The sequence below is a fragment of the Mya arenaria genome, chromosome 8 (genome assembly GCF_026914265.1).
Source record: "Mya arenaria isolate MELC-2E11 chromosome 8, ASM2691426v1".
In the NCBI taxonomy this organism is placed as follows: Eukaryota; Metazoa; Mollusca; class Bivalvia; order Myida; family Myidae; genus Mya; species Mya arenaria.
In genome coordinates this window covers 8797301-8813062 of record NC_069129.1, presented here as the reverse complement: position 1 = coordinate 8813062, position 15762 = coordinate 8797301, and the positions used below count along the sequence as shown (strand labels likewise).

The 15762-nt window shown below is 33.8% G+C and overlaps 1 protein-coding gene across 1 annotated transcript; it reads left to right on the top strand.

The window, feature by feature from the left end:
* Window positions 1–11717: 11717 nt before the first annotated feature.
* Window positions 11718–13298, top strand: LOC128243958 (uncharacterized). The gene has a single exon (XM_052961980.1). It carries the CDS (start codon window positions 11718–11720, stop codon window positions 13296–13298), a length of 1581 nt encoding a protein of 526 aa, XP_052817940.1.
* Window positions 13299–15762: the final 2464 nt, after the last annotated feature.

Here is a 15762-nt window from a genome sequence, read left to right as displayed (position 1 = left end):
CTGAACTCGTCTATTCCACGACGCTCGGTGCTAAACATAGACCCTGTGCATAATGTTGCAAAAATTCTAACTTGATTGTCTGCCAATTACACTGTTTTCCAGTTAAGTTTTTCGTCTATCAACTGTGCTTCAAAAGAAAGAAGAAATGCATTCTTCGATTAGTCTTAACGAATTCGCAAAACATATCCGCATTTCGAGCATCGATGCCGTGTTTTAGTATAACCATCAAGGGAGGTGACTCTGAATATCGTCTGCAATGGCGGCATTGTCAGCTGCTTGCTATTTTAAAGTGAAAACAATCCTCAACAAAACAGAAACATCGACAATCCAGGCCATCAACCTTAACCAATCGTTGTCGGAGTTCGAATCTGCTTTTTTAGCGGACAAAGACGTCCATATCAAGCGTGCGGCCGGGGATGATGCGGACACGGATTTAAACACGCCGTTCTGGGTTCTGAATGATTTCGGGTAAGTGAATTTTAAAAAATACACCCCTTTTCATTTAGAAAAATATTCCAGTTGAAACTTTTTACAAAACGCAATTTATTGTCGGGATTAACAATGATGTAACGACTACGAGTTAATATTTCCCCAAATTAATGCGAGTTAGGCTGAGAGTGAGATGAATATACGGTACTGATGACCCTGAATGGGCTATGAATAACATTATTTAAAGTGACGAGTTTACGGACATTTGAATGGATTCATTTTTAATTTAAAAAAAAAACATATCAAAGAAGATGATGGAGCCATTTGATGTAAAACTGTTTCTATTTACATGTTTATCAAACTTTATGACAGATTTTGACCTGTGATTTGGATTTACACACTAACTGTGATGAGTCTTGTGTCATATGAATATTGTTTTTACAAACTTCTTTTGTGAAAAGCTTTTGTTGTACATTCTATGTATATTAGTATACACACTGAACATGATTCTTTGTATATGTACAAATGTTTGTATATAGGCCGGTGGCCATTAGCACAATATATATATATATATATATATATATATATATATATATATATATATATATATATATATATATATATATATATATATGCATGCATGTATGCATGTATATATAAAATGAGAATATATTATTTTTGCTGATAGCATTTAATGTTATATCCTCAGTATACCAGGGGAATCTTGTTTATATGTTGACAAAATGTATATGTTACAATGTTTATTCTAGTCAAAATACCAATAGTAAGGCTTTGGTACATCTCTTGTTATGACTACATAATTTTCTAACATCATTTTAGCTTGTCTGAGTTAAAATATTAACAAACACTAGTTTGTTTGTGAAGCATTTTTATTTTGCAAGCACATGTAGTTCTATAACATGTAATAAGAGATTAGACTGTGTAAGGTGGACTTGTATATGAATTGTGCCAACAGTGCTGAAATCTGGACGTCAATATTTGTTTAAATAGGTTTAAAAACCGTTTACCATCTAGACAGTCTATTAAAATGTTTTTATGACTCAGTTAGTATGAGAAGTACTTAACAATGCACTTCAAATAATGCAGACCTTTTTGTCTCTTATTCAGCAGCTTTTTACCCAAATGCTGTTAAACTTTCTCAGTGTATAGTTTTCTGTTTCATTCTTTGTACACTAACATATCTGAAGTGAAGTAAAATACTTTACTGTGTATGTATTGAATGTGTGGTCAACATTTATGACCAATCTGTTGGTTGATATTGTAGACCACTTTGTGAGAACTTGATGTCATTATGTTCAGTTATTTCACAAAGTCTGTAGTTATACTGCTACAATACATACAGTATAACCTCACTTTGCGACCACCCTGGGGACCCTTTACAACTGGTCTTATTATTGAGGTGGCCTAAATAACGACCTTAAATGAAAGAGCAAAATTTGGAAAATGGACTTGAACATTGTGTTCTTAATTTTGAGGTGGTCTTATTATTGAAGTGGTCTTTAAGGGAGGTTTTACTGTATCTAAAATAGCTGATGTTCGATGTCACCTTGAACTGCTACATATAACATTAATTTTGAGTTGTTATGAATAAGAGAAAGTTTACCATTCACTATTGGTAAAAGTGCATTACAACCTAAGTAAAATCAAATAGTTTGCAATATTTGTTTGACTGCTGTTTAACATGATGTTAGCGAGTATTTCATCTGAAATTTCATTCTTGTTTTACAAGTTCATGTTACAATAAGCCAAAACATGTTTCTTCATTCAATTTATGTTGTACAATTCAATTGTTAATCCATTCCAAATCTTAATCTGGCTTCAATCTACAAGACTTGAAAATAAAGCATATATTAAGCAAATTTGTGTTGTGAAGTAAAATAATGTTTTATTATACATTTCTGTGGTTATTATGGACACAAAACATGCATATACATGATATATAGCTCTATAAACAGGCATTTTGGGCTTAAAATGATATAAATGAAAATAAAATTTATGCTCCCTCTCGGTACTTTTATTTTTATTTTTTTGTACTACTGCTCACTTTTTCAGCTTTTATTTTTATTTTTATTTCGTCTCCTCGACTCAACATTTTTGAAAAAAATCTTGTAAATCAGATAATAAAAAAATGATGGCCTTATTCATGAACTGTATCAATATACGCACATTTATAAAATACAACATGGCCACAGTGGTGGTTTTCTTTTGGAGTGGCTGATATGATAGCTGAAATGTTAAATATGCCAACATGATTTGGTAAATTCTGGGCAAAGTTCGAAACGTTGAGAATTTGAAGTACTTTGGTGAAATGTTGACTTTAAACAAGAGTAGCACCAAAGGTTTATCCAAAAAACTAATAAAGGACATCTGCTTCAAACAATGTTTACTTTTGGCTAATAATCCGCGAAACAAGTTGACCGTTATAATTAAGTGTTACAAAGCCAATGTTTCTAACTGAAAAACACATAAAACTGTTTGCTTATGTAACAGATTTTAACACGATTACATTTAACATAAACTAAAAGAAGTTGGTTATACATGAGCTGAAAGAAAGAAGTCTGATCATCATTATTAATGTCATTTTCCTTGTTCTGTGGCGTAGATGATTTATAGTCATATAGTATGTTTTAAACAAAGGAAACAAGTTTAGCATATGCTGACACTTATAGGTAATAAACATTATGTAATCATCATGCATTATGCACTTTTAAGGCATAAGATATAAGAATGATGAGCAGAATGTGATGCAGTTTGATAGTGGTATGACTAGGAAGTTGATCACTTAATGTGTATGGAAATATAATGACACAAAAGATTTATGAAGGAAGTGCTGAAAATTATAGGTTACAATGAAATGAAGTGAGGAATATGTTTTAATACATGAAAAGTGAAGCATTTGTACAAAGTTTGGTGGAAATGTGTTAATGTTATTTCGCCTGTAGAACTTCTCAATTCTTTAAAATATGACATTGAAATATAAGAATAAATACTGCATTGAGTATTACTGAAATGTGAACATATGTTCAAACAAGAAAGAACATGAGCAATATGACATTTTATATACATTTTGTATACAACAAAGAGTAATAAGCATGATAACAAAATATACAGAGTTAGTTTGTATGCCGGGAATGGTTGTACTGAAATGTAATAAACAATAGAAAGAATATTTGTTATAATTTGGTGTAAGTGCGACATATACATTATGACCAATACTTGGAATAAGAATGCACACAGACAAATTAATACAATACTAAAATACATGCTGCCACTATTTCATAAGCAATGAAATAGAACAGATATAAAAGAAAAGAATATAAATGAAAATGCATGAAAACCTAATAATATGTACCTAGTATGCAAATGCACAGTATTTGAATGAAACTATTTATAGGGGGATAAATATCTTTTATATGGGGGGGGGGGGCTTAAAAAGTTTCAGTTGTTATGTTGGAAAGAATTATGTTCAAAATAGGTATATTTGTTAAATGATTTACTAACTTAAAAGTTGAAAGTTGTCAAACCCAAAACTATAAATGATATGCCTGGAGTTTTATATTATCAGTAAAAGCATTGCTGATATGGTTGATAGCCAAAAGGCCATTATTTTTTAAAGTTTGAAAAGTCATAAATCACGAAAATGAAAAACAACAACACACAATAGAATGGTTAAGGGTCATGCAAAAAAAAAAGCAGGGTAAGTTGAGAAGTTGAAACAGGCATACTTTTTTAAGCATTATGAATTCTAATGTTTGTAAAGGGAGAATCAGTGCCTATAGAAGAGACATTGAATGATATATTCATCAGGGTTAAAGCTGCACTCTCACAGATTGAACGTTTTGACAACTTTTTCATTTTTTTTTACTTAGAACGAGCCATATTTTGCGAAAATCCATTGAAACCAATATATAAAACTGCTGACAAAAAAGATTGCAGATTTTTATACTTAAGTTCAAAAATTGATGTTTTATGCAATTTTCTTAAACTGTTAGTAACAGCTTAAGCCATAAGACATTAATTTTCAAATGGAAATATGAAAATCTGTGATTTGATCTTTTGTCAGTAACCTTAAATCATTTGTTTGCGGATATTTACACAAAATTTGCGCTTTCCAAGACAAACAATAAAAAAAGTTGTACAATTGGTAAATCTGTGAGAGTGCAGCTTTAAGCATAACAGGTAGTAAAGAAGGGTGACCTGGCAAAATGACATAGTGATATAATAAAGTTTTTCTTGTAAATTATCATTTTGTACCTGTTTAAGTGAGTTGTTGAAAAACAGAACATTGTTAAATATATGTACATATGAGAAATTAATTTAAACATTAATGGGAATCAAACTTAGCAAAAGCATAATGATATATACAGAGCATTATGTCAACAGTGTTCAGATAGACAAAACCTTGAATGAGAAGTCTTATAATACTGTCAAATGTCTCTGATTTTAGGAACATGTTTTGTAAATAATTATAAAATTGCAGAACATTTAAGAAAACAATAGGAAGATAAGTAATCATTATGATGAGGTTATTAAATAAGGTTACGATTCTGTAAAGTCATATATGGTGACTGTAAGATATTGGCACAACTGTAACTTAACATATTGACAGAATGGTAAAACACAACAATGGCAAAAATGGAAGTACACTATTTTATAAATATCAAATTTCAAATCCCCAGCCACGGAGTGGGGAGCGGATTACAGAAACACTTCATCAGTCTGTCTGTCCGTCTGGCTGTAACATTTCGTGTCCGTGCTATAACTTACTTATGCATTGATGGATTACCATATTGCTTGGTACCATATTGCTTGGTACAAATGTTGTCCTCATTGAGACGATGAGCAGTGACATTGACCAGGGTCCATAACTCAAAGATCAAAGTCACACGAGATATTTAAATTTCAGAGTACACATACACATATGTCCGCGCTATAAACTCAAATAAGTATATCAAGTTTGGTCAAAGTATGTCAGCCTTAACTGAAACAGTAATCTATGTTTAGTAACAGTGACAACGACCCTAGGGGGCCAAAAAGCATCCATTAAAGCTCTGCATAAACTTGTCCTACATGTATATACCAAGTTTGGTCACACTATGTCAACCCTTACTTGAGTTATTCAGTACTTACCATATTTCTATTTTGACCTTGACCTAGACCATAACTCTCGGGGCCAAAAACACAATCTCAGGAAAGGTCTCTATAAACTCTTCCTATATACCAAATTTGGTACCAATTAGAAGACCCTTACTTATGTTATTCAAAACCTACCCTTTTTCTATTAATAGTAACCTTGACCTTGATCATAGGGAGCCTAAAACACGTTCCCATAAAAGGTCTCCATAAACTCTTTGCATATACCAAGTTGGGTCTCTTTATGTCAAACCTAGCTAAAATCATTCGATACATAAGGTGACTTTGACGCTGCTCTAACACCAGCCCGCCCGAACAATGACCCAGGTCATTCAAATAACTTGTTTTCCCTTTATGAAAATGTGGTTAGGAATATAAAAATGTGCCTTTCAAAAGAAATTAAAAGAAGAGTTAAAAAGAAAAAAAACATTCAAGGGCAATAATTTGTATTTAGGGCTAAAATGAAGTTATGTTCCTTAGTGTAAGATGGTCGTCAATAATTCTGCGAAGTATTAAGTGCATTGAATGAATGTATAGAAGTTTTTTTATTAAAATCCCAACTTGCCCTAAAACTTTAACTTGCCCTAAAACTTTAAACTAAGTCAATCAGGGGCCATAACTTGTATTAAGGATAATATGAATGAAGGGTATAGAAGTTATCAATAAATATATCAACCTGCGGCGTGCCCTAGAATTTTTAACCTAAGTTCCATAGTCAATCAGGGGCCATTATGTGTATAAAATATGATATGGAGTTATCTTACCTAATTATGTGATGGCACTGAACAACTGTGTAAAGTATTAAGTCAATTGAATGAAAGGCATTGGACTTATTAGTGAAAATCCCAACTTGTTCTAAAACTTTAACCTGCCCTAACAGTTAACCTAAGTCAATCAGGGGCTATAACTTGTATTAAGGATAATACAGAGTTATGTAACCTCATTGTGTATTGGTCCTAAACAAATGTGTCAAGTATTAAGTTAAATGAACAAATGGTAGAGAAGTTATTAATAAATATCCCAACCTGCCCTAAAACTTTAACCTAAGTTTGATAGTCAATCAGGGGCCATAACTTGTATAAAGGAGTTATCTATTCCCATTATATGATGGCCCTGAACAACTGTGTGAGGTATTAAGTCAATTGAATGAAGGGTATTGGACTTATAAGTGAAAATCCCAACTTGCCCTAAAACTTGAACAGGACACCGACACCAGAGCGAATAGTATAGCCCACCTTATTCTTAAAATGGTAGAGCTAAAAAAACACAAATGTGATAATATATTTATAACATGTGTTTTCTCTTCAAAAACAGTGAAACAAGGTTATGACATCACCACAAAATATTTGATCACTTTATCGAAAATACTTAAGGCTTGCTATTTCATCGATGTTATGAATCAAGACTCATTTTCCTTTTTTTTAGCCAAAATAACCTTGACATTGATCTTACCTACACTACACACAATATGTATAACTTTAACAAATACTCTTTTATTATATTATGTTCAAATATTCAAGAATATTTTAGGTTACTGATCATACAACTTGTATTTCTATATTCTTGACCAGTGGTTGTGTACAATTTTGATCAGATTCAACATACCGGTCAGGTTGCGAGAAAAACAAATTGCCTTGTGTTGACTTGATGAAGTGTCAGCTAAAACATTGAGGCATGTTGTTTCGTTAAGAATCAATTGGTCCTTTCACACTTGCAATGACAAGTTTTTCATTTTCAAACTTTCCTATAGCGTTTATAGGGAAGAGCACTGTGAGGTAGAAGTGAAGTGCAGGATCGTCACTGATTGTTTTCAGTTCAGGTATTGTGATGAGGAGTAACTCAACTGTTGAAGATCAAGTTGGAACAGTTTCCGCATTTCATACCTACTGCTGCGTTTGATAACAACCTCAGCTGTGCAAAAGTAGGCCACTTGTGTAAGGGACTGGCTCTAACATAGAGGACATTTGTCAAGGTCCATTTACTTGTTGCCACACTCTAAAAAGATATGAAAGGAGTTTGTTATGATATCATGATAAGTGAATGTAGCACTGAAGACCTGATAACATGAAACATGAGAAATAAAATAACTCTAAACATTAAACTGAGGTGAATTTGTTAGGTTTCAAGGTTGATTTCATAAGCTTTATTCGAAATGTGAATTGACAGGTAATTTGCAATTTGATGTCAATTCTGAATCAGGTAATTAAGATTAAGTATTTATATACAAGTAATGATTTCATTCATTTATTCAGCTATTGAGTTAAGCAATTTTGTTAGAAAAAGTGAAAAAATGTTATTAATTTTTAGGAAGGCTTGTTTATAGGCCATGTATTTTGTGCGAAATAAATATCAAAATGATGTCTAAAAAAGATTATATTGTGAAATAATGTAAGCTTGTAGAGTTAATATTTTTTAAACATTATATGAAATTGTGAATAATTGTAAATACATTCAATTACTTATTGAAATGCATTGAAACATCCATATGTTTTTGTTTTATTAAAGGTTGAATGTTAATACCAAAAGCAATGCTATTTAAAGTTGCAGTTAAAAACTTAGCAAAAGATTTGCCTAGCTTTAGTTGGTTTACATAACAACACAAAATGCAGAAGGTTTGGGATTTCATTTTTAATATGAATGCTGGCTATTGTTCTGAAACCATAAAGTTAACAGGAAACTAAGAAAGAGAACAAACCTAGTTTTGGGCAGCGGGGCAGCACTGATATTTGTGGGCTGAAGAATACTCATTTCTTGGAACTCCTCAGTCCTGGACCATTATTGTTGGTGGCCATTTTTTGCAGTTTTCATCTTGAAGATGAAGCCCTATCTGTTCAATATTTACAACTCTTGTGGTAGAAACTGGAATGTAGGATGATAAATATAAATATACATTTTATTGAGACAGAATCCCGTAAAACATGTTTGATATCTAAAACACTAAATATCTTCAGATGTGTTGTTTATCTCATTGTATGTACCCAAAATGGTTTTAAACAATATTTTAATGACAAACAATGATTCAGATGCCTGTGGGCAGGACGGGATTTTAGCCAAGGTTGGCTGGACCTATGGTCAGGGTCCTCGCTATTCTCCTGACCAGGGGGTGGGGGCGTGGTTTCAATTGACTGATGCATTAGTCTAAAATAATAACTGGTGCATAATGAAAAAGATGCAAAAATTTAATGACTACGAACAAATCACCTTAAACTCGTTACATACAGACTGACATGCAAACTTTGCGCATGCATTACAAAGAAGGGCTTGAAATATCATCCCTACCATTGTGACTCATTGAGTTAGACGCGGTAATGTCCAAATCGAACGTTTTTGTTGCGGTATTTCACTTCGAATCACCCTCTCGCAATTTTGACCTTGACCGCACACTCGCCTATGTCTGAAATGCAAGAAGCGTTTTCATTGGACGGCTATCATTCCTGGTTTTAATGAATTACGGACACTACGGACCATGGACATTACGGACCAGACATTACGGACCAGACATTACGGACCAGATTTAGGGACACTACGGACCAGATTTAGGGACATTACGGACCATCTACGGAATCTTACGGACCATGATTTAAACATTTTTTTTTTAAATTAATCACTCATTAGTTTATAATTTGTTAATAAATACTTGAATATGAGTGCTCAGTATGACGTTATATCTTCCATAAAACTGAAAAATCCCGTGAAGTTCGAATAGATCGCAATATAAAATCCTGTGAAATTTCAAAAGGTGTTAATGACCTATGCATTTATAACAATTATGTAAACAATAATGAACGAAATTTGAAAGATCGGCAGTTAAATCAGTTAAAAGCAACAGAAGAAATATTTTCCAAAACAGTTTATTTCCCAAAATAAATCGAGCAGAAGTATTTTCCAAAACAGTTTATTTACCAAAATAAATCGAGCATATATTAAATAAACGATGTGTGTTTGTTGCAATTCTTGCAAACTGATGTTTAAAACTGGCAATTTCTGTTGCCTTAATTAGTGTTTATTAGTTATAATTGTACCCGCAATTATCGGCGGTGTATAACAAAAGAAACAAACATTATACTGACAACCTTTAATTGGCAATCATAAAAGTGTGAAAACCCATTGTAACGGCGCACTTTCACTGAACCCACGGCTCAATACACAATCCGACTGGTAGGTTACATTGCCATTTATCATTTTGGCTCAGATTTAGCGGAAAATGAGATTATGGCATGTTGACATTACAAAACAACTGCAACCTATCTTTGTAAAAATCGGAGCTGCAACCTATCATTTTCATTTCGTTCTCATATCTTTTAAAATCATTAATATATTTGTTCACAAATACCCGTACCTGTTCTATGTAAACAAAACTTAAGTGTTTTATGCAGTTTTCCCGAACTTTTATCTCATTTTCTAATAAATCTGAGCCAAAATGATATATGGAACTGTAACCTACCAGTCGGATTGTGTACATGTTGGAAACATTGCAGAAGTGCTCTCGAAAACGGTAACAGTTTCAAGGAAAATATGGATATGTAAATACACACTAGGTAGGTAGGCATATGATAGGCTAGATGTTTAAATTCCAAGAAACTATCATAATTATAGATATAACGTTGATTTTCGGCTCGAGTCGAGCGTTTTTGTGACGCCATCTTGCACTGAAACCAACCATTTGGTCACGTGGATTCCCCGCCTTGACTGAAACAGTTGAAACGGAAAACAAACAAATATGACGATTCAAAGTTTATTTCAGAAAGCAATCGATCACATATGAAAACATTAATATTCACATTTACAATTATAGGATAAACACATATTTCGTTCATTATTATTCAAATTATTATAATTTTTTATTAAAAATACATTGATGTTTAACATTGGAATTTCCTGGATTTTTCAGTTACATTAAAGATAATTTTCATACTGAGCACTAATATTCAAGTATATATTAGCAAATTTAAGACCAATGAGTGAATAAATTAACAAAAAAATGTTTAAAAACATTATAAATGATGGTCCGTAAGTTTCTGAAGATGGTCCGTAATGTACCTAAATCTAGTCCGTAGTGTCCCTAAATCTGGTCCGTAATGTCCATGGTCCGTAGTGTCCGTGACCCGTTTTGATGACGCAATTTGGAAAAGCCTTCAAATGTTGTCCAAAATGAAAGTAGGAATACCGCAAAAAAACGTAGTACTGTTTAAATCGAAAGACACGAAATCTGCTTTTGAGATGATAAATTAACAATAGTTTTACAGTTCACTACGTAAAAAGAAAATGAAAATACCTTTCCCCAACCGCCAGCGTGTTGACCTCGATATCCCTAGTCTACACTGGACGCTTGCATCTGACCCGTACGTGTCATAACCGGGTAATCAGTAATAGACTAGTTCACCGATTTTCTAAGATTATTGTAAGATACATTCTGCCACGGACCTATGGTTTATAGATCCGTGATTCTGCGCATTCGTGGTTTATTCTTTTATGTAAAAATATTTAAATAAAAAAGAAAAGTTTTCTCAACAACTGTGCATTTATAATATTTTTTCTCTAAAAGAGTTATTTAAAAAAATCTCTGCTTTTAATTTGCCTTATATTTTCAAGCTTCACATATTAGAAGATTACCAATCTTCTATTGCAAAATCGAACAGGAACCAGTCTAATGGCGAACTGCTTCGGAATTATCCGAGAGCGGACAGTAAGAAACGGAGCATGCGCGATCAAAAAAATGAAAACGCCGCATGCGCAAGCCCATTGCACCAGGGACACTTCTAAAACAATCAATATATGCGCCGGGCGCATATATTGTTTTTCAGAAAACAACATTATTATTATAAAACGCTGTTCGCATCATGATTATTATTATTCAACCATCTTATTTTAATTTACAATCATGTTGTATCATTAACTGTTGTTTTTATTGAGAAATTCACTCTCTACACTAATTTCATACCCCATATTAAAAGTTAAGCATTAAGTGCAGACAACAGTTTAACAACGTATCGCTCGGCCAAAATTTGCTACACAAGCTTTGATGTTATCTGAATCCGGAAATCTTTACTTTCGTTTTCAAAATCGAAAGTAGAAGAAATTAAAAATATCCAATATTTAAATGCTTCATTTTTCGAAAACAGTCTGTTTAAACAATGGCTGAATGTGCGGAGAAAGTAGCAAAAACAAGTGATAATGCGGACTCTGTCGGAGGGAAAGTTAAGGAAGAGACTGAGAATCGGGTAAAGCTATGCGGGCCGTGTTTTGAGGAAGGGAACGAAGTTCCAGCGACGAAGTTTTGTGTTGATTGTGATGACCATCTCTGTGAGACATGCGTGCAGTATCATCGTAAGGTCAAACTGATTAAAAATCATGAACTGATTGATATTAGTGCTGTAGTGCAATGCTCCAAGAAAAAGGAGAGAAAAGCTGATGTATTTAATTGCACGAATCATCAGGAGGAACTAACCCATTATTGTGAGAAACATGGTAAACTATGTTGCCTTAAGTGTGTACGCGGGATTCACACCATGTGCGGAGACAGTGTTTGTAAAGTTGACGAAGCAGCTGAGAAAATAGAGGAGAATCGGATTTTCAAAGAGTTCGTTGACAAGCTGCATCATTTGGTAGTCGAGGCTCAGGAAAATGAAAAAAGAGCCACAGACAAAATTAAAACGGGAATGGAACAGTTTCAAAGGCAAATCGAGTCTGCAAGAAAGGTGGCCGATGAAGAAGTAGGAAGGATAAAAACAATTGCGTCGTCCATGGTTTCCATTACGGGAGAACTCAGTAAGTGGAAAAATCTCGTTGAAAATGCTAAAAAGGCGAAAGATTATGGAAAACTATTCATTGCCATGAAACTTGCAACAGAGCAACTCGAGTTCCATGACGAGTCCATTCATGCTCTTGAAAGAAATAACAAATGGAGCCTTAAATTAACGTATGACATTTCAATTGAAATACCCAGTCCGATTCTTTTAAAGAAGGTAATGATGAATGAAACTTGCAACATAAGAGACATATGTGCATTAGGAGAACATATAGCGGTCGTAGATTCCCTCAATGGTGGCAAAATTATTTTGATGAAAGTTAGTCACTCTGCAACATATTCGGAGAATACAACGGGAGGATTTCCGTGGGAAGTGACTGCTAATTCTTCCGGGCAAATGTATGCCTGCCTCAAGCGCAAATCAACCATAAGGAAATACCTCCACCCTTTGACAGACATTAATAAATTCATTGAGATTAAAACAGACACACAAGCGTTTTGTATTCGGTGTTATCGTGATGTTGTCAGAATTCAAGGTCGCAATTCGTACTCTTTACAAGAAATGGACGCATCAGGAATAACAAGAATAAAACATAAAGAAGGTGTCCTGTCTAGCATTGCTTCTGTAGATATACATTCAGCAATTGATGACAAAACGGGGTCTATGTTCCTCATTGGCAAAGAACCATTCGGATTGAGAGTAGTCACCAAAGAAGGCGAGGTAAACACAATCGCTTTGTCAAAACCAATAGAAGATCCTGGGGGAATTGTGTTGGAGTCTGATGGAACATTTCTGGTCAGCAGCGAGAGCGGCAAGAGCATCAAACGTGTGACGGTGGAGGGAAGTGTGGAGGATTTCATCACTGGTTTGGATTTTGAACCACATGGACTTGGCTTTGATAAGCAGAGGCGGCTATTGTACGTTGGTGGCATTGGTAGCCATGTTATTCTCATGTATTATATATAGCCCGGTAACGGACACAAGTTCGCAGGTGACGGATAGTGCTTAATCTAAATCGAGGTTGTGCATTCCTTTGTGACTAAAAGCATGATTTTTTTTTCAGAAGATGCTTTTTAACAAGGACTGTATTGGCACCACGTATACACTCTAGAAAGCGATAAAAGTAACATAAAGTCTTATATATAGCTGTATGTATTGTCACTTCATTTCATTTTGTTATGTGAATGGAACATAATCAAATGATTTCATTGCTTAACTCTAGAAACAAATTGTGTCCAGCGAGTCACCTGAAACTCAAATTATATTGTGTTACACTGCGTGGATACTGTAAACAGTATTTATCATTATGAGTATATCTGTGATTTGTTGTACATTTATTCATAGTGCATGGTTCTAAGATTAAGACGATTGATATATATACATGTTTCCTGCTTTCAGAAGTAATAATTTTGTGTCAGTTTTTTTTTTTTAATTTAAAGGGAGTTAACAACGAGCGTGCCTGCCTCAAATGTCTGTCATTCAATTGTTAAATAAAATATTGCTTAACCTGTATCATCTAAATCAGATATCATTTATCAACAATTATGGAGGATTGGGCAAACATCTTGTTCATAAACTAAATCAGGCAAAGTGTGTCAGTCATATTTTACCTTGACGTTCCTATATTGAACTTGCAAACACATTTATTGATATTTAATATCCCCAGCCTATTTGCTTCGAACCTATTGCGTAATGTAATGTTCAGAATAAAGGTTGAACTCTTTTAGTGCACACATGTTTAACTGCTTTGACCGTTATGACCAAAATAAAATAAAAAAATAATAACATTTAAGTTGTTATAGAAACAAAATATTAGAAACATTTTGCCGCTGCCTTAACATGGGAATTCGTGGCCACGTAGCTATTAATTTAATCATTTTTATTTTTTATTTTGACTCAATCAATGTTTTGTTTTTTGTTATGATCAATAAAGACAAATTAGTTAAACATACTGATGCATTAAATAAAAAAAATCTATCTTTTTCTTTTTAATAGAATAACTAAAAAAACGTTTTACTTCAAAAACACAAACTCGTACGGAAAAAAATATTCTTATAACGTTAACTTTATTGTAAGGGTTGAGAGGTGTTTTTGTTACTAGAAGTTACCACAAACGTTCAAACTCAACTGAACAGGTTCGTTTACGAAAGTAATGTTATGATAATCACGTTTATTAAACATCATACATTTTGATGTGACAAACGTTCGATTATTTATGGCAAATAACTTTTGGTAAAACTGCCTAATCCTTGCTGAATGTAGACAATGGTCATGTATCTATAAAGAAACAATTCATTTTTAGTATGTATAGTGATAGACTTACATCACAGTTTATGTAATATATTTGTATGCATGAAGATAACTAAAATGTTTGTGTACCAAGTATATTGTATTGCAAAAATAATACATTGGGCCGATTGGTCAAAACTGTAAAAGTCAACAATGTTGTTATCCTCATTATCGTTAACTTTCGTATCTGTATTGCTCCGGAAGCTGCACGGATATAATATTTCTCTGCAGTGTTCCTTTTCTAACAACATTTGGAAGAATGTTTCAGCTCTACTTGTTTTATTAAAACCTGGGAGTAGGATGTTATTGGTCCCAGTTGATAAAATAGGAGCACATAATAGAATACTTCACCTTTAGAAGTTAACAACGATATCGTTAACTACGTTTAACAATAGGCCCATTGATTTACATGTTTCCATTATTTTAAACGAGTTTACCAATGGTCCATGATCACAGTTATTTTTACTTTATGTCTCATAAAAATATCTATCTCATTAAAAAAAATGAAAAAAGAAAACAGTCCCGATCAAAATAAATAACATTTTCTAAACAAATGGCATCTAGAGAGAAAAAATAACAGAAGCCACCATGTGACTACCCATCTAGACTTTTACTAAGGTCACACAAACAACCCCTGGCACAAGTTTAGATTTGGTTGTAACTGTCAAAATGTTGTTATGTTTTTAAACATTCATATTTCATGAAATATACATAGGAATTGAGATCCTAAATTAGAAAAAAGTCCATGCTCTATGGCCGTTTGAGACGGGTTTACTTATCACCGTGTCGGACGGGTTTCCCAATAACCGTGTCGGGCGGGTTTACCAATCACCGTGTCGGACGGGCTAACTTATTACCGTGTCCGACGGGTTTACCAATCACCGTGTCGGACGGGCTAACCAATTACAGTGTCCGACGGGTTTACCAATCACCGTGTCGGACGGTTTTACCAATTACCGTGCCGGACGGGCTTACCAATCACCGTGTCGGACGGGTTAACCCATCACCATATCGGATGGGTTTACCAATCACCGTGTCGGACGGACTTACCAATTTCCGTGTCGGGTGAGTTTACCAATTACCGTGTCTAACGGACTTACAAATCACCGTGTCGGACGGGTGTACCAATCACCGTGTCGGA

What these genes read in the sequence shown, in the direction of transcription:
- LOC128243958 (XM_052961980.1), top strand. Translation starts at nt 11,718, where the DNA reads ATGGCTGAATGTGCGGAGAAAGTAGCAAAAACAAGTGATAATGCGGAC.